Source organism: Pollachius pollachius (assembly GCF_949987615.1).
Source record: "Pollachius pollachius genome assembly, chromosome: 15".
Taxonomy (NCBI): Eukaryota; Metazoa; Chordata; class Actinopteri; order Gadiformes; family Gadidae; genus Pollachius; species Pollachius pollachius.
The window spans coordinates 18,056,029-18,080,986 of NC_136948.1; the positions used below are offsets into that span (position 1 = coordinate 18,056,029).

Sequence of the window (24,958 nt, forward strand, 5' to 3'; positions counted from 1 at the left end):
CAGTTTTGGCTGTTATTGAAATGATTTGAATTGTTTATTTTGCACCAATTTTTTATTATAACGTTGATGTATTAAAAAACTATTTTTAATTGATATTTGATGAAAAGGTTTCTTAAATGGGGAAGGAATGTAAAACAGGTCTCTTTGCGGTCATTTCACTGTTACTCACTCAGCTTCTGACGCTAGATGGCGTTGTCTCAGAGCTATCTACATTTTATTCTAGTCTCCCACTATTGGCAAAGTTCTGTACAACTTTCACCAATGTGCTGGCACATAATTTGCGATGTATGTTCAATCACAATGATCAAGGTTTGTGACTTAAGATCAACAGGTTATTACCACAACCGTCGGGCTTCCCTCTGATTTCTACAGTGATGTGTTAAGTGTGGAACTGCCAAATTGTGTTTGTTCTTCAGTGTAAAGTTCAATAATAGCAAACTATAAGTCAGATAGAAAAATAAAAACCAACAAAGTATCGAACACACAATAGTGATAAAACAGCACACTTTATATATACAGTGTATAATGAGGCAATCAAAACGCCGGAATGAAACATAAACCATACAATAATGGTTACTTAACTTAAATATTCTAGTCTATACTCTTAATTCCCCCCCCCACTATATCCCCGCCCTGATCTCCTCCTTCCCTCTGTGTCTTTAAGGGTCATCGAGGTCAAGGGCGCTGTTGCTGTCGTTGTCATTGGTGACCAGCACTTCTCTGTTCTCATAGGTCCAGAAGCCGTTAAGGTCAATCAGGATGCTGGAGACCGTGTCGCCCTGGCAACTGTTCACCAGGTCCTGCAGGGTGATCTTGTAAGGGTCTTTAGGTTTCACCATGTCGAAGATCTCATCCTAAAAGACAGCAAAGGCCGGCACATTGGAAGATGAATGATTATTGAAATAAAGCAGAGGTAGGATGCATGTTGTTATGGGTTGTACTTTGTGTGTGCGAGTGTGTGTGTGCGTGTGTACCTTGACATCCTGAAAGGAGATGACTTCCTGACCGTGAATCTTCATTTGCTCTTGGATGGCCTGGGGGTGAAACAGACGATCATGAATCTCTAATCGTGTATTCATGTTTTTTTATAAAGATTGAGCAATATAACTTTGCCTAGTGAGACCATCCAGATATTCAAGTTTGTGTTTCACAATAAACAGCAGTCTTTGCTGGGATACCATCGATTTTCAGGAGTGTTGTCTTACGTTGTTGACAAACCTACAGCCAATCGATTAAATAACTAACGCTTGTGCTCTCTTCATATTTAATGATTCTGTGCGAGGAAAAGCAAAAACATTTCCTCCTCTCAGAAAAGACTCCTGTACATTTCTGCTCTTCTTTAACAACGTTACTCAGTCTCCTTTGGATAAAACTATTTTGCTCCTGAATTTGTCATTAACTGAAAATCCCTCCCTTAGATTCGCAGTAGGGATATACAGTAGGGATGATCTCACAATGTTAGTCACTTCCATTCATCTTGTTCACACTGACATTGTAGATGGGCCGACTGCGTTATATAGCTGATGGTTTATAATATATAAAGCATTGGCTACACATTTTATTGATATTTATTGCATTAGGCATGTAGACATGTAGGTCTTAGGAGCCGGGTACCCTAAAGAAGTAGTTGAGGGAGAAGACAGTGAGGTATCCCTGGTTCTCCATGTCCAGCAGTTTAAAGATGTACTGCAGAGCCGCGGGCTCCTTCCGGTTCTCCAAGGCCAGCACAAAGTCCAGGTAGGTCTTGTAGTCCTAGGTGGGGGTGGAGGGCAAAGGGAACAATGGTAAAAACACAAATAGATGGGATAGGGAACATTAGCCACAGTTTTCTTCCTGAAGTAGTTGAAACATAGCTCAAGAGCAAGCTTATTGAATTTGATTGATGGCCAGAGCGGCTTGATAATGGATTTAAGTGGAATTGACTGAAACAACTGGATTCTGGCTGTGAAGCTTTGTATCACCATTTCTCCGTCGTAGGTGAGGCACTCCTGGTAGACTCGGTCCAGGAAGACGGCGGTCAGGGTGGCCGTGCCGTAGCGGGACAGCTCCTCCTTACTCAGCATGCCATTGTGATCCTTGTCCAGATTCAGATACTGACCTGTCCACACACACACACACACACACACACACACACACACACACACACACACACACACACACACACACACACACACACACACACACACACACACACACACACACTCAGTAGCAGTACAGATGCTTGTCATGACAGACTGTTTCTGAAGACTAATAATAAAATAAAAAGTACATTTCTATCATTGACCCCAAACGATTTATTATATACTGTAAATACTGATGTTTTAATCCATAACTACGACGGGCATCTAAATAGACAGAAGGCCAAGTTGTCCTCTCACCATAGACTCGAAGGGCAGACGGTGCAGAGAACCAGTTCGACTCTTGACTCTCCTTGGAGAGCTCCTCGTCACGCAACTACAGACACAAGATGAGCGCTGATTGTCTGAAGGCCCAATACCAATAGATGCGTTCGTTTTTCACTGTTTCAGAAATCTGCAACTTACTTCCAGCAGGTCATCCAGAAAACTGCAGGCCAGGATGTCTTGGATCTTTATCTTTCCTGTAACACAATTACACTCAATTAACTTATTTACTCTTTCTATTCCTATGAATTGAAAACTAGGGAAATATAATATTGACTATATTATTATTCATCATAATGTCCCCTCTGCATATAGCAAGAAAGAAAGAAAGAAATCGATTTGAGGAATCTACCAGCCAACAATTGTTTTAATATGTAACCCCAAATTTCTGCAGTCGCCAAATATTCAAATATGTCAGCCATTGGCTTGTGGCAGGTGTTCATGTTGGACCCTGCTTGCAGCCAAGGATATTTTTTATTGAAGTACAGATTTCCCTCTCACCCGTACGAAGGGGGTCCAGGAAGAAGAAAAACTTGCGCACTGCAGTGCAGACGTAGAATGAGTAGAAGGACTTCTCCAGGCCATCCAGCTGAGGCAGAGTGGGGATCAGCTCTAGTATATAGTTCTCTAGATCCTAGTGAGAGACAATAATACCTTCATTTTTTTGCAGATAATGTTGGCCGTTACATTGAAATGCTGCCTTTAATGTTTTGCCTGATGTAACCGGAAGTTACATACCGACTCTCTGAGGTAGCCCTGTCCTGCCACGTCATACAGACTGAGACCGATCCTGGTCTGGTGCAACCACACTTAAAAGAGAAGTGAGAAAAGCAACCGCAAACACACCACACACAGATTATAATATGCAGCAATAGATTCCATTCCAGAAATAACTTGCCATGGTTCTACATTCAAATGTGCACTGAGAATGTTTCAGTTATTATATACAGAGTGTAGTATAAATTATACTTTATCAAATGATTGCCAGAGCCCAGTATCATGTAAAGGGTGATGGATGGAAGGAGAATGAAAAGAATGTATTCCAGACAGACCTTTTCTCATGACGTAATTGAAGAACTGCATGATGGAAATCCTCCCATAGGGGTCACTGTGGAGCAGCTTGCCATACACCCTGGCTGTGAAGAATTGTCTGCAGGAGGAAATAAGAAGAGATGGGTAGATACATACAAAGGAGAGTAGGCAATCAAAGTTGCTACTCTAAATGCTCTGTAAACATAAGTTTGGGTTAGACGGTGTAGACTCAAGCCATTCAATTACACAGTATCCAAGTGTTAACATAAGAGCCAACAGACATTATTACCAAACTAAATAATAAGTCCATCAATGGGGAATTTATTTGTTTCTTCTAAAATAACATTGTAAAAAATTAAAATAGAAATGATCAGCTAATCGAACCCAACTAGTCCCCACCTGTCCCCTTCGCCCACAGCACTGCAGACAGTAACCCAAAACCAGTGCAGAGAAATTATATCTATCCATATATCTATCCTATACATCTATATCTATCTATCTATAAATCAGGGATAAACATGCTGATATTACAATATTTGAGTGGTGCTGGATTTTCTATTTGGCTAACTTTGGAACAGTTTTGTTACATTCTGCTTAAATTCTCTACACACTTGCACTTAGGTCCAGCCTTCTCTCCAACCTTCAGGTAGGCCTCATAGCTGATCATGGCCTCCTCCCCTGACATTGGCGGTACTTGGTGCTTATCCAGGAGGAACCATAGATTCTGCATAAAACAATTAATGTGGCAGACAATAAATAGATGGACCAAACAGACATAAATTCTTAAAGGATTTGAAACCACCCGATACAGAAATACAGCTACAAAAATAAACATAAATCAAATAAGAGAGTATGTGAGTGATAGAGTGAGTACCTGTAATTCCTCATTGTCTAGCAGCTCTCTGCTCTTCCTCTGTAAAAACACAGCCCTGGACTCCTCTCTCAGTTTCTGGAGCAGGACCTCATCCTCTGCTGGCAACTGCTCAGAACAAACGTCTTGTTTGTGGTAATCAATACTGATCAATACTATCTATCTATCTATCTATCTATCTATCTATCTATCTATCTATCTATCTATCTATCTATATATACACATACAGTATATATATATACACACACACACATCAATATATATAGATAAAACATCTATCTAAGATTGCAATTGTAAACATCCATATTTATTTAAGTTGTTACAATTCAAAATGTGAAAGTTTTGTCTGAATTATACACATAATTTAGCATAAATATGATGTAACATAAAGTAAATGTTGGCTAAGGTTACCCTGTAGTAGAAGCGAGGAATCTTCTTATAGGAGCTGCCTCTGTTGCCTCCTGCTTTCCACTCCGAATAGTACTTGGTGAAAAGCTCTGTTTCTTCTGCTTTCTTTTCGTCTTCATTCCTCTCATCTGTTCCAGAATAGAGACACATGTATTAATACAGTATTACAGAGCATTACAAAGGAATACTCTCATAAATGAGAAGTCAGCAGTAGCTGGCAAGTCAACTTCTCGTTAGGTTGTTAGCTGGTAGCTTGATATTTGCCCTTACCTTTACGAGTAGAGTTAGCTAATCTTCTTTTTAAAATATCCGACCAGTGAGTGGTTTTCGCATTGGCCATACTTTAATATAACCAAACCTCAAAAAGAGAACTGTAAACATATATGTTAGCGAATGATTCTACACAGTAGGTAAACACTGCAGCTGTCGCGTGTGGACGACGTCACGACGTGCGACGAAAACTCATGTCAAGTTAAGTTGGGAGAATAATGAATTAGCGCATGAACTTGGATCGCAAGAGGACATGCTGGTTGGCAATGGCATAACGGAGGACAATCGACACGTATCTTCTGGACATGACATAATTATACTCGTCGTTTTCAAGTGATGTGCGGGACGACCATAGGTTTTGACAGGTCAATACTGTGAGTGTGTCAAAGCTTGCAGTTCAGTTCAGAAATAAGGTAGCTGGCCTTAAGGTTGGACATCTGAAGATGGGTGCTACGTTCTTATTCCAAGCAAGATTGTGCCTTTATGGTCTTAGCCATAGTTCAGGGATAATTCATCAGGGGAAAATGTGTGCACGAACTATGTGCACTAAAGGCATTAACCCTGGGGAACGAAAAAGCCCCCCCAGGAAAACTGATACAACTATCAGACAAACAGAAAGCTTCAAGGTAAGACAGATGCCTTCCTTCCCAACGTCGGTGTTCGCTGCTGGTAACGCTAAGAGGACAACAGAGATGCTGAAGAGAAAGACTGCTCTTGCATCCCTAGAGCAGGAGGATGCGGCGGGGGACCAGCCCAGAAGAAGAGGATTCAAAACAGGTAGAAAAAGCTACCTGAGAGGGAGCTCTAAGATCTCATCAGCATCACAGAAGTCATGTGGCATAAAAGCCAACTACTGACTGAAATACAATTCAACAACACACTTTTCCAATATCCATCCACAATTCTTCCAAATATATCGTATGGAATGTGATTTTTGTAGATGAAATGCTGAACACACAACATTGGGCATTTACTGTGTTTATTATTGCCTACACATTAAACACAAAGTCCTTCAGATAATTGGTTAATCGGATGTATGAAACGAATCGTACAACACAAGTGTTTGGTTTGTCCAGATGGACTGGTGGCCCCTGATCGACCCCTCTCCCCCACCGAGTGGAAGAAGCAGCTGGAGGAGGCGCCGTGCAGTCCGGAGCGCTTTGACGTGCATATGATGACGTTACTGTTGAAGACCGGGGCAGAGCTAGACATCGCCAAGTGAGTCGGTAGTGTGTCTGTTTGTGTGTGTGTGTCCCATTATCTTTCCTAATATCAACATGCTATTGTTGTTGAACTCAGATAGAGCTTGATGAAGAATGGTTAGAGTTTCAGTTGTATGATTGCCATGGTTAGTTAGGACAGCCTCAGTGCATACAGGACACGGGTCTGACCAATTTCTTCAGCGCTTGAACCTTGAAGGTGCTGTAGAATACACTCAAATTATGTAACTTAATCAAAAGTAATTTGGCACAGCCATCCATCCAGCTAGTAGTGCGTGAAGTGCACTGTGAGAATATCTGTTTGAACTGGACTGGGCCTGCCTCTGCATGAGCACATTTAGATTCTAGGCCAATATGGGCATTTCTTCTGTGAGTGGTTTGGAGGATCCGTCTTGCCTGTCAATCACAGGTGCGTAATTGACACACTGCCCAATGGCACAGAAATGTATCAGGGAGGGGGCTTTGTTTGTGTTGTTTAATTTAAATTCTTGCTCTCTCTTTACACCTATCAAATCACACCTAAAGCCATCTTTTAAGCATTTAGTAAATGGGCGCGATATAAATGATCAATGTGTGTCTTATTTACACACATGGATCCATGGATCTTTTGAAAGGGACAACCTCCACCACCGAGTCTATTCAGGATCCTCCTCTTCCTCATTTACCCTAAAGGTCCCTGTTGACCTTTGTGGCCTTGGAGACGGGCACGATGTCCTACCAGCTGCTGCTGCAGTACCTGACACTGTGTGTGAAGAGGGGGCACGACGCAGAGGCCCTGGACTGCTACCAGATCATGCGGGGGGCCTTCCCGGCGCTGGAGACGGGGGCCTCCAGCCTCTTCATCAAGGCCTTCAGCCGCACGCAGAGCTGGAGAGAGGCCCTGCCCATCCTGAGGGACATGAAGAAGGTTAGCTGCCCTGATGCTGAGCAATGTGTCCTCGATTTAGGGTCACAAGCACACATGCACGCGCACGCCCACGCACACACAGGCATAATTGTGTAATTAGTCCCTGTTGGGGGTCGAATTGTCCATGACACGAATGCCCAGTATAAGTGAAAAGATGTGAGGATTACTAATGGTATATCTTTTTGTATTAATGAAATATTCTGGATAATAATAAAAAAAAAAAAGCAGGGCAAACAGGCCTCGACATTAACGGTTGCCCGCTTGCCCGAGGCAACTAAAAGTAATATTTGGGCAAGTTGAGATTGATTTCTGATTGCCCGAATGGGCAAGTGGATTTTGGGTGGATGTTAATATAAAGGCTATTTATTCAAGTGTTTTTAGAAACTGCAGAACAACCTTTTGTTCTGCAAAATCACAAAAAATAGAAGCGGTTTGGAAGTACATTGGATTGAGGCAAATTACCAAGGAAAGTCATATGCAAGAACACGGTTTTGGGTTTCTTAACTGTGCACATGCACAGCTATAGCGATCTTTTTCACGAAATTGGACCCTCACAAACTATAGATTATATGAAAGCTGAGCCTCCACTTATTCCAACAGTCCAAACCATATCATTCTGTGACTAAAACTTGCAAATAACAACTTAAGAAGAAACGTCCCCTTTTCTTTTAACAACCAAAAATAAAGTTTTACCTTTGTGATTTTTGTCCACAAAGTTGATTCTGATCACATAAAACCACCATAAACAGATAATCCAGTGTCTGGGCCAAATTTTGCAACTAAACATGGTGTTTACAATCAATGACTAAGAGAAGGCAATTTACCTAAGAAAAAGGTAAATTGCCTTCAATCAGAAAACATGTTCTTCAGCGCAATCTAGTGCCAAATGTGTATTTGCGAGTGTTTGGCTTGATGCATTCGATTATATTTGCCCTGAACTTTAAATAGAGGTGTCAAGTATCAAAATTGTAAGATATCTACCTTTATTTGTGTCTCATAGTAAGACAGCGCTCCCAACTGATAACGACCAACTGATAATTATTTCAGGTGGAAATGTTATCTTCCACTTATGCTGTGTTCCATGGCTTTATTCACTTTAACCAAGTATTATCCCCATTGAATATTTCACTTGCACAACAATCTTTCTTTTGGCACAAAGATGACATTATCACCCTTGCAGTTGTGGAGATATACTCAATGGTATAGTTTCGACTCCAGGTATAGTTTCGAAGTTAGAAAATCCAGTATCGTGACTGACAACAGTACTAGAAACGCGATTGTGATTATTCAGTTAGAGCTACAAGAAACGTGAACGTTAAAAAATACATATCTTTGCTACTACCTCTGACATTTAGTTATGTACATTTGCATAAAATCATGCAGGTCTACATATAACTGGGCGATAAGCTTTAATAGGTTGCAACGGTGGACTGAAATAACTTCATGGCACGATGTGACCGTTCGATGAATAAATAAACAAAGAGAAGTTTGTTATTTTTTAAACACAACATGTGTGGAAGTTAACATTCAGCGTCAGTCTGAGCTAGGATGAGTTTTCTGAGCCACCCAAAACCAGGCCGGGTGCCTGGCTAAAAGAGGCCCGTTCACGATTCTGATTATAATTTGGGCAAGTGACCATCACATTCGGGCAAGTTGAACGTGACCTGTACTTGCCCGATGGGCAAGTGCTTTTGAAACCTAAGTGTCAACCCCTGGCAAAGAAGAATCCACAAATTGGTATAGACACGGGTCGTGGTCGCGGGAGTGAACGCACACGTTAAATGAAGTGGTCTTACAGCAGAGTCAAATTCGCTCTGCTGGCGTAGCTCAAAAACCCACCCACCCACTGTCATGCAGCCGTGGCTTCTCCCCCAAACCGGTCCCCTCTCCTCCCGCTTCCGCACACAGGTCATCTCCCCGTCGACGCGCAACTACAGCGACATCATCAGCGGGGCCCTGCTGCACGGCGCCGCCGCCACGGCCTGGCAGCTCTACGACGAGGTCCTGGAGGAGGGCATGACCCCGCTGCCGGACACCTGGCGGGCGCTGTTCGAGGGAGGGGCGAGGGCCAGCCATGGGGAGGAGGGGGGCATGTCCAGGGCGGAGTACGGAGAGAGATTGCTGGGCGTTCTGGGCTACATGAGGGACAACCAGGTGTACCCCGAGCAGAACCTCGCAGACGCCATCAAGACCTGGTTCCACAGGTAGCGGCGTGACCGAGAGGCATGGGCATGTAGCAGCTGGAGCATGTACCCTCTGCAGGATAGGGGCGCGGGGGGGGGGGGGGGTTGTGACTTGTACCAACCTGAACTAGTAACTATCCCTCAACTCCTGTCTCTGCTTTCCACAGCCTTCCCGGGCACCATTGGAGAGGAGAATGGACCACAGTCTCACCAAAGTAGGTTCCATTTGTTCCCATGTGGATGTGATCACAATATCATGAAAAGTGAAAACAATTTCCTTGTTGATTTGTTAATTTTTCCCCTTACATTTAACTTGCTCTTGTATGTAATCTCCCACAGCATTTTTTAAATACCGTCACCATATACACCTAACTACTTTATAAAGGTGTTTTCTACCGTGAGTGTTTTGTTAGAGGAGGGTGCATGTGATCCTTTGCGTGTGCGTGGCGTCTCTGTGTTCAGAGGTGTGTGCAAGGGGTGTGGGTCCGAGTTGGAATCCATCCAGCTCACCCCAGAGGAGTACCAGCACCTCAAAGGCCGCGTCATGGCTGACATCATCCAGGGGAAGGATGTCTTCCAGAAGACCACACCCGAGGTAACTGCTAATCAGACAGACAGACAGACAGACAGACAGACAGACAGACAGACAGACAGACAGACAGACAGACAGACAGACAGACAGACAGACAGACAGACAGACAGACAGACAGACAGACAGACAGACAGACAGACAGACAGACAGACAGACAGACAGACAGACAGACAGACAGACAGACAGACAGACAGACAGACAGACAGACAGACAGACAGACAGACAGACAGACAGACAGACAGACAGACAGACAGACAGACAGACAGACAGACAGACAGACAGACAGACAGACAGACAGACAGACAGACAGACAGACAGACAGACAGACAGACAGACAGACAGACAGACAGACAGACAGACAGACAGACAGACAGACAGACAGACAGACAGACAGACAGACAGACAGACAGACAGACAGACAGACAGACAGACAGACAGACAGACAGACAGACAGACAGACAGACAGACAGACAGACAGACAGACAGACAGACAGACAGACAGACAGACAGACAGACAGACAGACAGACAGACAGACAGACAGACAGACAGACAGACAGACAGACAGACAGACAGACAGACAGACAGACAGACAGACAGACAGACAGACAGACAGACAGACAGACAGACAGACAGACAGACAGACAGACAGACAGACAGACAGACAGACAGACAGACAGACAGACAGACAGACAGACAGACAGACAGACAGACAGACAGACAGACAGACAGACAGACAGACAGACAGACAGACAGACAGACAGACAGACAGACAGACAGACAGACAGACAGACAGACAGACAGACAGACAGACAGACAGACAGACAGACAGACAGACAGACAGACAGACAGACAGACAGACAGACAGACAGACAGACAGACAGACAGACAGACAGACAGACAGACAGACAGACAGACAGACAGACAGACAGACAGACAGACAGACAGACAGACAGACAGACAGACAGACAGACAGACAGACAGACAGACAGACAGACAGACAGACAGACAGACAGACAGACAGACAGACAGACAGACAGACAGACAGACAGACAGACAGACAGACAGACAGACAGACAGACAGACAGACAGACAGACAGACAGACAGACAGACAGACAGACAGACAGACAGACAGACAGACAGACAGACAGACAGACAGACAGACAGACAGACAGACAGACAGACAGACAGACAGACAGACAGACAGACAGACAGACAGACAGACAGACAGACAGACAGACAGACAGACAGACAGACAGACAGACAGACAGACAGACAGACAGACAGACAGACAGACAGACAGACAGACAGACAGACAGACAGACAGACAGACAGACAGACAGACAGACAGACAGACAGACAGACAGACAGACAGACAGACAGACAGACAGACAGACAGACAGACAGACAGACAGACAGACAGACAGACAGACAGACAGACAGACAGACAGACAGACAGACAGACAGACAGACAGACAGACAGACAGACAGACAGACAGACAGACAGACAGACAGACAGACAGACAGACAGACAGACAGACAGACAGACAGACAGACAGACAGACAGACAGACAGACAGACAGACAGACAGACAGACAGACAGACAGACAGACAGACAGACAGACAGACAGACAGACAGACAGACAGACAGACAGACAGACAGACAGACAGACAGACAGACAGACAGACAGACAGACAGACAGACAGACAGACAGACAGACAGACAGACAGACAGACAGACAGACAGACAGACAGACAGACAGACAGACAGACAGACAGACAGACAGACAGACAGACAGACAGACAGACAGACAGACAGACAGACAGACAGACAGACAGACAGACAGACAGACAGACAGACAGACAGACAGACAGACAGACAGACAGACAGAGCAAGTGCATGTGCATGTGCATGTTGTGACCCCCTGTTTGTAAAAGCGAAAAGCTACTTAACGTGTAGTTCATGTCCGTTCGTCAATGGGAAAATGTGCTATCTTTCTCGTAATGTAAAAGCAGGCGCTTTCTTTTCAATTAGAATCTCAATGGCTAGTTCACCTCAATGTCACTCATTTTGAGAGTTTGCGTTAAAAGGATTAGATATATTTGTCGTTTTTATTTTTTTAAACTTTTTTATTATTTCTACAGCTGGTTGTGAACCTCAAGCAATGGCGGCGCCAATAAAGAGAAATCTAGGGGTTCATAACGGAGTTGCATAAACCACTTACTAGGCTGTATGCTGACTGTCTAACTTAAAACTTATCCAATGGGACTTTGGATAGCAGATTTCTCTACCTTGTAGAGTGGAACCCAATATTTTTGTTGTTAATAAAACGGATCAGACTTGCGGGGAGGTTCTATTCGTAACCATGGTGTATTTGCATGCAACGTGCGTTCTTTAAAACCGCTGTTTCACTTTCTAAATGAACCATACTGCATAATTTCGACCCATCACTTTCTAAATGAACCATGTCCAACCGTTCCTTTCAGACTATGTATATTTTTATCCCATAATACTTAAAGCATCCCCTTAAAGTGTCGTCTTTTATCACGTGGAAACATACTGAGCAGTTTTCAACCAAGACCTTTTGAGTTGAAAGCTTAATGGATCTGGATAGCTCTGGATTGACTTAATATTAAGCAAGGCAACTTATTTATATAGCACTTTTCATACACACAAGGAAATAATAAATAAAATAGATAAGTAAAAGAAAGGAAATGCAAGGTTAAAAAGTGCATACAAATAAATAAAATAATAATAAAGATGTAATGTATTTAAGATTTAGCAGAAAGATAACAGGTTATTGTATTATTTTTATTTATATTTTTTAATTTGTGATTTCTTAATGTCGTCTTTCTTCAGTAATTGGATTAGCTTATTAAATAGAGGAAGGCATGCCTTTTGGTGCAACTGTCTTTGCACAGTTCATGTTCTGTGACTGTCCTACCTCTAAATAAGTTATATCTACATACAAAAAATCAACAGGGGTTATACTGTTGATTGAGCTTGTATGTAAATATAACTTATTTAGAGGTAGGACAAATAAATAAGAGAACATTTGAATAATTTCCCCCATTTCTTTCAATTTATTAAATAATAACTAGGTGTTCAATCATTCATGTAATCACTCATTCACTCTTTTTTTTATTCTATTACTTATGGCTTTTATTATAAGCAAACAAAACAATGTTTCTTTCGATTTGTATCTCCCTCTGGCCTTAAACTCTCTCTCTCACACACACACACACACACACACACACACACACACACACACACACACACACACACAGGCACAAGGAAATTCAGACTTTCACGTCTAACTCTCACTCCCCCGTTCTCTTTTGGCTGGGCTGGGTGGGTGGCTTTGCTCGATGGAACTGCCGGTCGAGAAAATACGGGGCTTTCCAGCACGTTGAACTTCCATGTGATAAACGTCTCCAAAAAACTCACCACAGCCATGCAGGCAGAATGGACGATGTGCGGGATACCCAGTCCAAAGTCTCATGAATCCACGTCCGAAACCCCAGTCATGGGAGCAATACATGTGTGAGGAGAACAATAAAGCATGTTATTTGTTTCAGGAGCACATGTGATGGAACACACATGGGTTTGGGGGGAGGCTAACTACGTTCTTTGTTGCAAAACCATGACTGGATGCTTTCCTGACCCTTTCAACTCATGCACACACACACACACACACACACACACACACACACACACACACACACACACACACACACACACACACACACACACACACACACACACACAACTGCAGATTGACAGTCTAACCCAAGCTTAAACATGAGCTACAATGACACTGTGTCACAGGTTGACACGTCGGTCAAACAGACATGTTGCTTGAATTTTGGTTTGGGCACAAGACATGCTCTTAAAAGTAAGTGCTTTTGGAAGCCTGAAAGTGAACCAGACTGACCACTAAAAGAACCCAGCCCGGTTTGTAATGTTATTATAACATGCAGCGGAAAAGCAGATCTGCCATTAGTTAGAAAAGAAAGCAAGTTAGAATATATATTAACTTGGTATTTTGAATAACAGACAATATCGTGTATGTGCCTGTAGGATTTTCATTTTATGGTTGCATTGTAAATGCAAGCATGAGCTGGATTTTGTTTGTTTGTTATGTTTGTACAGTAGGCATTTGTGTGTGTGTGTGTGTGTGTGTGTGTGTGTGTGTGTGTGTGTGTGTGTGTGTGTGTGTGTGTGTGTGTGTGTGTGTGTGTGTGTGTGTGTGTGTGTGCGTGCGTGCGTGCGTGCGTGTGTGTGTGTGTGTGTGTATGCGCTGTCTGACACGCATGCGTCTTTGTGTCTTAAGCAGTCACATAATCCCCAGTAGCACAATGAGGTAGTTTCACATATCAGCCCTGGAAAGTCCCTGGATAATTACACTGGATTTACTCACTATCACTCTCTATCTTCCGCTCTATGTCTCTCTATTTGTCCTTCTCATCATGTCTCGTCTCTGCCCTTCTATCTTGTTGTCCTTGTCTCCCACCCCCCCACCTGTCTTCCTCATTTCATTTTTTGGGTGTTTTTTTGGGGGGGCCTGAAACTACAAACGCACTCATTGCACACACAGAGCTCAGACCTGTCTTGATGTCAACAGGTGTGTGTGGCCATGCGTGTCGGTCTGCTCCTCTCTCCCCTGGTTCCCCCTCAACTTTAAGCTTTTAAACCATGTTGTTTGCCAACAACATCAGATTTGACTGCAGTGTGAACCTCTTTCCTCTGTGACCTTCTGCTGGTGTCTAGGAGCTGGAGAGCTTCAAAGCCTTTGTGAAGAGGAAACCGGTTTTTGACGTGGTCGTGGATGGTCTGAATGTCGCAAACATCGTCAAGGGAAGGCAGTCTGAAATGGTACAAACACACAATCGCACATGGGAAAGGAACATTTGCAGAAACAGATGCACAAATACTTTTCCTTTGTGCCTGGTTTTATAACACACACACATATTCTTGCATGTGTGTTCTGGTTTTAGTTTTTTTTTGTTGGTCACATTTTGCTTGAAACACACACACACACTTATACGGTCAATGATTTGCTGGAGTTGGACTCAAAGGGAAATGCCAATATCCTGCAAACATCACCTATTAGGTCACTCATGCAATGTGTGGACAATCTTGCACTTTCCTGATAAGGTTTGTATAACTTTAACTCAAACTAGGATGCCCCTGACTAAAGATTTTCTTAGTCGACGCTCAGTCGTCATTTAAAGTCCTTAGTCCACTAATCATCACTACCATACAACTGCACACAACTTTATTAAAAGCAATAAATTGCGATATAAATTAACCGTTGGCAAAACCAATGTATTGAAATGGCTGTATGGAGTTCATCCCGGGAGCGGTTAGTGTTAATGTCCGGAAGGTAAACCTTCATTGGCATGCAGTATGAGCCCCCCCATGTGTGTTGGTTGTGTTGATTATTATAATTGTTTTACTCTTTGCTCCACTAATGAAAACTTAGCCAACTAAGACTCTTCTAATGGACCAATGGTTAATTGAGTATTAGGGTCTTAATATCAGTCTTAAATTGGACAAACTTCCAAAGATTCAGCTGCAGAATTCATGTAGCTCAACAAAAACAAGTTTCCTGCTCATCCACTTTTGAGAGGAACTGCCTCTCAGTTAATGTTATTGTTGTGTCTTTGAAGTACAATGCAAATCAAAATATTGTAATCTTGGGCAGAACATGATTTCCTGAGCATGCATATTGCCTCACACGCAAATCTGCCCCTATGTGTCAGAAAAAAGATGTTCCCAAATCAATTATGATACGGAACAAGTCTTTGTTCAATTGCAACAGGACACTTGTTATTCAAATTCTATGTGCCTTCTTCTTTTTCCTAATCCAGTATTTCCAGTCAATGTAGGGACTTTTCTGTAAATTGCACGATGACTCATACACACAAACACACACAATTGAGAAGGAAGAGATGAACAAATGTCTTTCCCTGTCTAATGTTTATTGTAAATAGCTTTGTCAAGTCCCTGGTCAGTTGCCCCACAGCAACACGGAAGTTACCACAAGGGGACCATTTATCAGTGGAGTCTCTGGAGATGTTTGCTAAAGACCAGTCTTCAGTGTTGTTTTAATTTCATATCTTGTCCCATTTTGATGGGTTTTGCAAGACTTACATAAGTATTTTATTCGATGCCATCATCTTATCTGTTTAATGATGCAAATGTGAAGTTTCAGATATTTTTATTTTGGTCTGTTTTACTGTTGCCATACACACAAAGATACCACACAACTGTCGGTAGCGTCTTTTTAAATGATCTGAACAGTGCTAAAATGAATCATTAGCGATTAAGTCATTTCACTTGACGGTCAATTAATTCCCAAACAATAAAAGTAATGGTTGGTTCCGTCCCTGGATGAGCTCGTTGAGTTCAGCGTGTCTATGAGTTAGCTAAAGAGGTTTGGCTGTGGGTCAGATGTGTGGCGTTGACTGGTGTGTTTGTGGTCCTGTCTCCTGCGGGGTCCAGCTGCTGGCGGTGGTGTGTGAGCTGGAGCGGCAGGGTCGGACCACCCTGGTGCTGGGGAGGAAACACATGCTGCGGCCCTCGGCCCCCTGGGACCGCCGCGACATGGGCCTCATCCAGAAGAAGGCCCACTGCTTCTTCACCGAGAACACGTAGGCACACGGCTACTCCATAAACCTCTTGAGGCGCCATAACTGACGCATAGCGCTTTCTGCTCACTTTTAAATGATCCTTCAAAATTGGTGGATCCAATCAGTCTACCAGCCTACCCAGTGGACTGTAGCAAATGTTGCTCATATATCCATTCTACGTCTAGGTGGACATGCCCACTTGTGGTGTCCGTAAAACGGCTTGTAATGGCTTATCACACTCACACCTGGTCGTACACAAAGGGTAGTACCCTGTGTAGTACTTTCATTGATGTAAACCACCCAACGAGCTCCTGTGTGCTCCTCATGTCTTACGTCAACCGCCAGCTCGGAGGACGACCCCTTCCTGCTGTACGCCGCGCTGCATTCTGGGAACCACTGCCGCTTCCTGAGCCGCGACCTGATGCGCGACCACAAGGCCTGCCTCCCCGACGCCCTCACTAGGAGGCTCTTCTTCAAGTGGCAGCGCGGGCACCAGCTGGTCATCCACGGCACCGTCGCCGAGGGCCGGCGGGTGGGCTTCCAGGTGAGGGGACGGGAGGAGGAGGCCACGAGAGAGAGGGAGGAGGGGAGGTCATAGGAGGAGGGGCGGGACGGAGGAGAGCAGAGGAGATGGTGAGAGAGCAGAGTGGGGGGGGGGGGGGCAGAGAAGTTGAGAGGAGAGAAGGAGATGAGGGGAAAGAATGAGGTTAGGGAAGGAGGTGAGAGGTTTGAAGGATTTAGAGAGAGCAGGAGGAGATGAGAGGAAAAGGAGGTGGATGAGGGACGGGATGGAGGAGTTGAGAGGAGAGATGTAGGCTGAGAAGAGCAGGGGAAGTGAGGGCAGGAAGAGATGAGAGGGGAAAGAGGGAGGAGAGATGGAGGGGAAAGGAGGGGAGGGGGCTCTTTCAGGTGAGAAGTTTAGATGATGTGGGGGGGGGGGGGGGAGAAGAGAGGGTCGTGTAAAAGAACTCGACTAAAATGGAGTGTATGCTTCGGATATGTGCTGTATGTATGATGAAGTCTAGGGAAATAATGATTGAACAGTATAAAGTGTTTGGAAAACAAGTGTTGCATAATATTTTTACAGCCGATTGCACGAATGACACGGTGTGCCGAGATGGATAATGTGTGAGTTGAATCTGTGTTTCAGATGATTTCACCCTATGACACCATAGTCCAGAGCACTGGGGGCTCGTGGCACGTCCCGTACGATGACTCTGTAGACAGGAGCAGCTACGAAGTGCCGCAGAGTTGGCTGTGTCTGACCAACAAGCACTGAAGGGATCTGGACCGACACCTCCGTCCACCACCGTGTTGTTCAGTCTTATCGTGTTCTCCATTTGATTTGGCTGGTCCTTTTTTTCCGTTTTCCTTTGTAACTGACGGAGGTGTTTACACAGTATTCTGATGTTTACCCTTAATATGTAAATAAAATGAACAATTCTGCCATGTTGACATTATTTTATTTATAATACCTTTATCTTAACTGTAGCAACGAATTTGAGTTTAACCATGATAGAATACTAGTTTGATATTGGTGACAAAAATGCCCAACAAGAATATACAAGACAATAGTTTCTAATATTTACATTAACTTTTTTGTTTCATTGCTGCTTAGCAAGATTAACGTTGCTACATCTGCTAAAGCAAATATAAAATCCTGCGTCTATCAATTTTCAAATCCTTATTTGGTTCAAGCTTGTCGGCGCGAATACCATTATTACAATTTTTAGGTGCAATTTTATTTTAAGGCAATTAAGTTGTGTAACATCTAACTCGCACACGCACACACGGGATTGAGCCCCCCCCCGCCCCAGCCCCATGAGGCGGACAGGCAGCAGGGAACAGCCGAATGCTTTTGTTTTGGGAATTTCCTGTTGCTCAGGCCCACCCCACCCCTCCCCTCCCCTCCGATGTACTTCCTCATTCAATTTGCGGAATGTGCGTGACTCCCTACGAATGGCTACCTTATATGTTCTCTCTAGACTCACACCCTGGCCAGAGTACTTTCCGTACATTTACTTGAAAGATGAGGAATAGGGGAACTAGCACCAATACCAAACTTTTCTGTTATTTAAATCCAAGGGAAAAAAACATCACTGACAGAAGAACTGTCAGCTGGCCAAAACCGGTCACGAGGGCACATTTTTCCGTTGATGGAAACCCTGATACAGCCCCTGTTCATGCCCTGACACAAAAACCTGCCAGACACGCGTTAAAAGAAAAAGGACACAGCACGCGTAAAGCTTGAGTTAAATACATGTGTTTAATTTACCGTGGTGTGCTGGACTGTTCCGTTGCATGACATTTACAACCTGCTCGACTGTACACCTTCACAGCTTCCGTTAAAAAATACATCTTTGTATACACAGCCATTTACAATATCGTACAACATGGTTGTTGCCGTTACATACTTTGTGTGGACTTATGCTAAGTGATTTTGGTTGTTCTATTCACCCTCCCCCCCACACACCCAAGTGTGCAAACTTTAAATGTGTTATGTGAGCAATCCACTTATGGCAGAACAAAATACCCCCTCCCCGTTCGGTCGACATGTAGTACGTCTTCATTCAGACCCTCACTGCGTGTCGGGAGACCCTAGCCGTCCTCCACAACCCGTCAATGTGTTTGTTGATGAGTTCGTCCGTCTGTCCTATCGCCAGGTCCCCTGACTGCCGATCATCTAGTCTGTGGAGAACCTCTCCGGTGGGGGTGCGTAGTCCATCGCTCAAGCCCCCCTCTCGGCCATCACGTCAGCAGGGGGTCGGGGGAAGTGAATGCGATGTGACCGGTGGTGTTTAGTCTCTCATTGTAATCATCGTCACCGTCTTCTTCATGGCGTCTCCTCCTCCTACTGCCTAGTTGGCGGCTTCCTGCGTGTCTCTGCTGGGTTCTGGTTAATGTCCGTTCCACTGGATGTCATCGTAGCTCACCTAGAGAGAGAACAACGGATTGGAAGAACGGTTAGCGACCCCGGTCTATTGGTCAGTGACCTCTGTTGAAGAACTACTGTGTGCTCCGTAAATCAATAAATATTATAATGATCTGACATCAAAACATAAAACCAATTTTTCCAGTTATTTTATCTATTATAAAAATTGTCTGTCTTCACATTCTCATCTTTTTTAATACTTTATCGTGGGGCGGGCCGGCGTCAGTATGAGCAGACAGCTAACTTCTCCACAGTCATCAGTCATTCTATCATCTACTCCACCCACCTCCTCGTCCGTCTGTCCGTCCTCCTCCTCCTTCTCGCCCTCATCCTCGCTGTCCTCCGGCTCGCTGTCGGGCAACTCCCGGAGCGACGGATCTGTCAGCGGGAACAGGGCGTTCCGGATGTCGTCGTCGTGGCGACCGTAGGTCAGATGGAAGGGAGAGAAGCCTCCGTAGGAGACGTGGTTGGGGTCGGCCCCGCCCCTCAGCAGCAGCCTGACCAATGAGAGGTTCTGAAGGTCCACGGCAAGATGCAAAGCGCTGCGACCGTTGCACTGCTCCTGTTGAGAGAGACGGGCGGTGTTGTATTAGTACACCATCAACAGAGAAGGGCGCTGTTTACCGTTGGAGTATGTACGCTACCGTTCAAAGGTTTGGGGTCACCCAAACAATTTCACATTTTCCATGAGAACCCACCCTGTTCAACAGTTTTCAGCTGTGCTAAAGTAATTGCACAAGGGTTTTCTAATCATTAGATTAGAAAATTTGCCTAAACAATGCTAAACAATGTACCATTAGAACACAGGAGTGATGGTTGCTAGAAACGGGCCTCTGTGCACCTAGATATTCCATAAAAAATCTGCAGTTTCCAGCTAGAATAGTCATTTACCACATTAACAATGTCTAGACTATATTTCTGATTCATTTAATGTTATCTTCATTGAAAAAACAGTGCTTTTGTTTAAAAAATAAGGAGAATTCAAGTGACCCCAAACTTTTGAATGGTAGTGTGTGTGTGCTAGTGGCAACTACAGGTTAACCCCCCCAAAAAATGAACAGATTAATATACATTTGGGTTAATTGGGTTACCTGCGCGTTAATGTCGGCCCCTAGCGCCACAAAGCTCTCCACCAATGAGAGGAAACCATGAACACAGGTAAGGTGGAGGCAATTCAGACCTGCAGGGAAAAAACGCATACAGAATTGCAATTAGTGCTGTTACATTTTGAAAAGGGTATGATTGAAAAGTTTCTTCCTCTGGATAAGCTGATTGTACTACTAGAGTGTAGACCCACAAATACAGGCTGAAGTCAATGTGCTGGGCAGAACGTCAGAGAAAAAATAAAACAGTTACAACGCGTACCCTTGTAGTTGCAGGTGGAAATGACCTTTCGTAACTGCTCCGACGGACAGTTCTGTGTGAGGACGCTGAAGCAAAGCAGGTTGCCACCGCGACAGGCGATGTGAAGGGGCGTGTCCCCTCTGTCGTCCACCACCGTGGGGTCGGCGCCCGCCAACAGGAGCCGCTCACACACGTCGGCTTGGCCTGTGATCACCGCTAGGTGGAGGGGAGTCTGGAGGTTCAAAGAGAGAAACGCAGCTTTAAAACCTGCACTCTGAAACCTTCCTACTGCAGCTTTAAACCTGCACTCTATCACCTTACTGGTGCAGCTTTTTAAACCTGCTCTATGTCACCTTACTGGTGCAGCTTTTTAAACCTGCCCTATGTCACCTTACTGCTGCGGTTATTTAAACCTGCCCTATGTCACCTTATTGCTGCGGTTATTTAAACCGGCAGTATGTCACCTTACTACTGCGGTTTTTTAAACCTGCACTATGTCACCTTACTGCTGCGGTTATTTAAACCTGCACTATGTCACCTTACTGCTGCGGTTATTTAAACCTGCAGTATGTCACCTTACTTCTGCGGTTTTTTAAACCTGCACTATGTCACCTTACTGCTGCGGTTATTTAAACCTGCACTATGTCACCTTACTGCTGCGGTTATTTAAACCTGCAGTATGTCACCTTACTTCTGCGGTTATTTAAACCTGCAGTATGTCACCTTACTACTGCGGTTATTTAAACCTGCATTATGTCACCTTACTACTGCAGCTATTTAAACCTGCACTGTCACCTTACTACTTCAGCTATTTAAACCTGCAGTATGTCACCTTACTACTTCAGCTATTTAAAGCTGCACTAGGTCACTTTTCTACTACACCTATTTAAAGTTGCACTATGTCCCTTTTCTACTGCAGCTATTTAAACAAGCCCATATGTCATTTTCCTACCGCAGCTATTTAAAAATGCACATGTCACTTTACCTACTGCAGCTTTTTATTCCATTAAAATATATCCCGACCATAATGTTTCTCAAGAAGGTCCATTTCATTTTGGTCCATTTTTGCCACCACCATGGGACAATCTGAGAATAGTTACTGTCCTCAGAAAATGATAAAGCTATAACTATAGCTACAACTGAAGCCATTAAGATTACTAATGCAACTTGCATAGCGCAGATTTAACTATTACACACACAGAGACGGATAACCACACAGACACACATACACACCCACAAACACTAGCATATACACACACACACACAGACACACACACCTGTCTCAGGATGTTCTGTGCGTTGAGGAAGTGCGTGTTCCTCGATGAATCTATCATGTTTTTGATATAATCCTTGGCCTCGTGGATGATGGAGAGGTGGAGCAGCCTGCACAGACAAAAGGGACAGACGTCAAATGTTGGCTCAATTTGAATACAATTTTGAAAAATGAAATGCAAATGTGTGGTAACATCATTATGAAACGAAACGTGGATATAAGAAAAAAAAATCCTATTCTTCTATCCTCAACAAGCAGTTCACGTAAAAAAGTGTCACCTGCCTAACTGAAGTGTTGCACTTCAATTAACTATGCAATTGTTTTCTGTGTGGACAGAAAACGTGTCAGGCACAAGGTCAAATGGAGGCTGTTGCTAAGCATTTAAAGCTTATATGTGCACACCGTAGATTAGATTTCAGTTTAGAGTCTATGCAAATTGCAGAAGGGATGAAATGGAAGAAGGTTAAAATGTGAAAAAAAACAAACATATAGGCCAAGTACGTCTTATGATGTGTCTGCATTAGCAAAAATGAATAAAAGTCCAATATAGATATGTTGATAATCCCTCAGGGATACATGTATTTTTAGATTCACTTTATTTATCTTGCTTCCTTACATATGCAGTCGGGCACGCGCGTTCGTTGGATTGCTCGGCGCGGGCGGCGCGCCTGGGACTTTCCCAGGCAGCTGAGTTTGACCCGCGGCCATAGTAGATTCCGTTCTGATAATAGTCTTTTGTTTACGTCCGATTCCGCAGTGTCTGGCTACAACCAAATATATTTTTAAAAATCCGTAAGAGTTCCTGCCATTGTTAACCCCGTCACAGAAGTTCAGAAGGCCATTGTGAATAAACCATTCCTACTATAAGCCCAGTACTTTGTATCATGACAAGGCGGAGGAGGATATTATTCGGAACAGGAAAAGGATCATATTACCATCCAAGGCCTGCTATTGCTAGTGCAACTCTAGGCATAGTCAGACCCGGGGACTATTCAATAGCCACACTACGAAGCGAGATCGTATTAGTTTAGTACACTTACGTGTCTCCGTCCTCCGTGATCTGCTCTCTCCATTTGTGTTCATCTCCGGTGACCGAAGTCGGTTGTTTCTGCTGCGGCCGCGAGCACTCGACCCGTAGCTGGGTGAGCTCGGCCGTCACCGCCTGGTACTCCTCGTCCTTCAGCGAGTCTAGACCGCTGTCCAGCCGATCCTCCGTCGTCCCCACTCCCGACTTGACTTCTTTTGCATCCCCCCCGTTGTAGTCCATTTGGTTGAAGACGCGGTCTCGGTCCAGGTCCATAGTGAGGGCTTTACACGATGAGGCTGCTGTTCGTTTTAGATCCTACTGGAGTTTTGAGTCAGCCAGTCTGGAAATGCCCTGCTGCTGCCGCTGTGTGTGCGTGTGTGTGTGTGTGTGTGTGTGTGTGTGTGTGTGTGTGTGTGTGTGTGTGTGTGTGCTGGTTAGACACAGGGGCGGAGCTAAAGCATCGAGGGGATTTCCAGAAAGCTGTCACTTATAATAACACGGCGTACAGACTGCTGTCTCCAAGAGAAACGTTGCCAGATTGGGACAGATTTCCCATCCAATCTGGCAGCCATGGTTGCCAAATTGAGCGGGGGATCTGGCGCAATCTGGCAACACTGTCCAAGAGGGGATTTCTACTGAGATACACATTGAGAGATAGATATGAGGCTGCTTAAGTTAAAAAACGATGAAAAGTTGGATTGATTTGCTGGCACGTTTCACGGTTCAAAGGTCCGGTTATTCCCTTCAGGCAATTTTCTTTGGTGTGACCAAAGAAAAACGTTTATCTTTTCCCCATCATAGCCTACTAAGGAGGATATAACTGAAGATTATGAGTCTTTCAATGTTTAAGGCTTATTGAAAGTCATTCTTAAGTATTTTTAATGAATAATCATAATGGGGATGAAGAAAGTGATGATAATTAGAATATGCATCTAAAGGAAATTGGTGCATGAAACATAAGAGCTGAATTGTGTCACCGCATTTTTTGCAATGTAGCCTGCATGCAGTTTCACAACAAGGTATGGGATTACTATCATGACTAGATTGAGATTGTTAACTTCCCTTAAAATTCCCGTTATCTCCATATCAATCAAATTACGCATGACTTTGTTAAAAAAAATGTAATGATTCACATTGTGACTCATCACATTGTAGAAATGTAGACATGCAAATATAGCAGGAAGGAAAGTCCAGGGATTTTTTCTGTGTTCTTCTGTGAGACCAGTTCAACCAGTTACCCACTCCTTCTTGGGTTGTATCCATTATTAGGAACGGTATCTAGAATATGTGCACAATCATGATGATAAGAGCTATACTCCATTTGTAAAATGCGTTCTGTCAATGTGGTGTGAAAGATAGAAAATGTTTGTAGTCTATGTGACTATTTCAATTCCTATTCCAATTCTGTAATATCTGTGGTGCCCGTGTGTGTGTGTGTGTGTGTGTGTGTGTGTGTGTGTGTGTGTGTGTGGCCTTCGCTTCATTGTTGTTGGAAATAGGTAACACGACGCATGATTCTTCTCAATCTAAGTAAACTACTTTAGCCTACAGAATCTCAAACAACATTTTCAGTTTGGCCTACACAGCACGCCCCACCGACTCCAATCTGCTCACCGCCTACAAGACCGCCTTCAAGCAAAGACAGCACATGTGATAAGGCATAATGTCACATGAGTAATTACGTCTGTACCACGCCTAGTGGGAGGCCTCTGACGCTTCAGGACGGTGAGGGTCTGTGTGTTGAATGCTGATGGTGAGCAGGGTGGGCCGCACACTAGCGGGGTCGTAGAAGGGGGACACTGTGGGTATATCAAAATGATCCTTTGCACTTTGGAGCAAAATGATTCGGTAAAATAAAGGCG

General features: G+C 44.1%; 3 protein-coding genes across 3 annotated transcripts; 1 reads left to right on the plus strand and 2 right to left on the minus strand.

Moving 5' to 3' along the window:
• Positions 1-644: 644 nt before the first annotated feature.
• On the minus strand, positions 645-5,138 carry ppp2r3c (protein phosphatase 2, regulatory subunit B'', gamma). Its single transcript, XM_079751983.1, has 13 exons — positions 4,984-5,138; positions 4,717-4,841; positions 4,309-4,413; positions 4,046-4,158; positions 3,455-3,552; positions 3,141-3,211; positions 2,904-3,036; positions 2,544-2,599; positions 2,379-2,454; positions 1,962-2,098; positions 1,615-1,752; positions 975-1,034; positions 645-854 (listed from the first exon to the last, which is right to left on the minus strand). The coding sequence occupies exons 1-13, from the start codon at positions 5,051-5,053 to the stop codon at positions 660-662; spliced, it is 1,377 nt and encodes a 458-aa protein (XP_079608109.1). The 5' UTR covers positions 5,054-5,138; the 3' UTR covers positions 645-659.
• Positions 5,139-5,206: 68 nt separating this feature from the next.
• Positions 5,207-17,965, plus strand: prorp (protein only RNase P catalytic subunit). Its single transcript, XM_079752591.1, has 10 exons — positions 5,207-5,760; positions 6,060-6,201; positions 6,876-7,110; positions 9,019-9,314; positions 9,461-9,508; positions 9,756-9,888; positions 14,656-14,760; positions 16,393-16,541; positions 16,866-17,064; positions 17,671-17,965. Exons 1-10 carry the CDS (start codon positions 5,427-5,429, stop codon positions 17,797-17,799), a joined length of 1,770 nt encoding a protein of 589 aa, XP_079608717.1. The 5' UTR covers positions 5,207-5,426; the 3' UTR covers positions 17,800-17,965.
• An 802-nt stretch (positions 17,966-18,767) lies between these two features.
• On the minus strand, positions 18,768-23,474 carry nfkbiab (nuclear factor of kappa light polypeptide gene enhancer in B-cells inhibitor, alpha b). Its single transcript, XM_079751830.1, has 6 exons — positions 23,110-23,474; positions 22,074-22,179; positions 20,818-21,028; positions 20,544-20,632; positions 19,739-20,014; positions 18,768-19,453 (listed from the first exon to the last, which is right to left on the minus strand). The coding sequence occupies exons 1-6, from the start codon at positions 23,367-23,369 to the stop codon at positions 19,418-19,420; spliced, it is 978 nt and encodes a 325-aa protein (XP_079607956.1). The 5' UTR covers positions 23,370-23,474; the 3' UTR covers positions 18,768-19,417.
• Between the last annotated feature and the right edge of the window lie 1,484 nt (positions 23,475-24,958).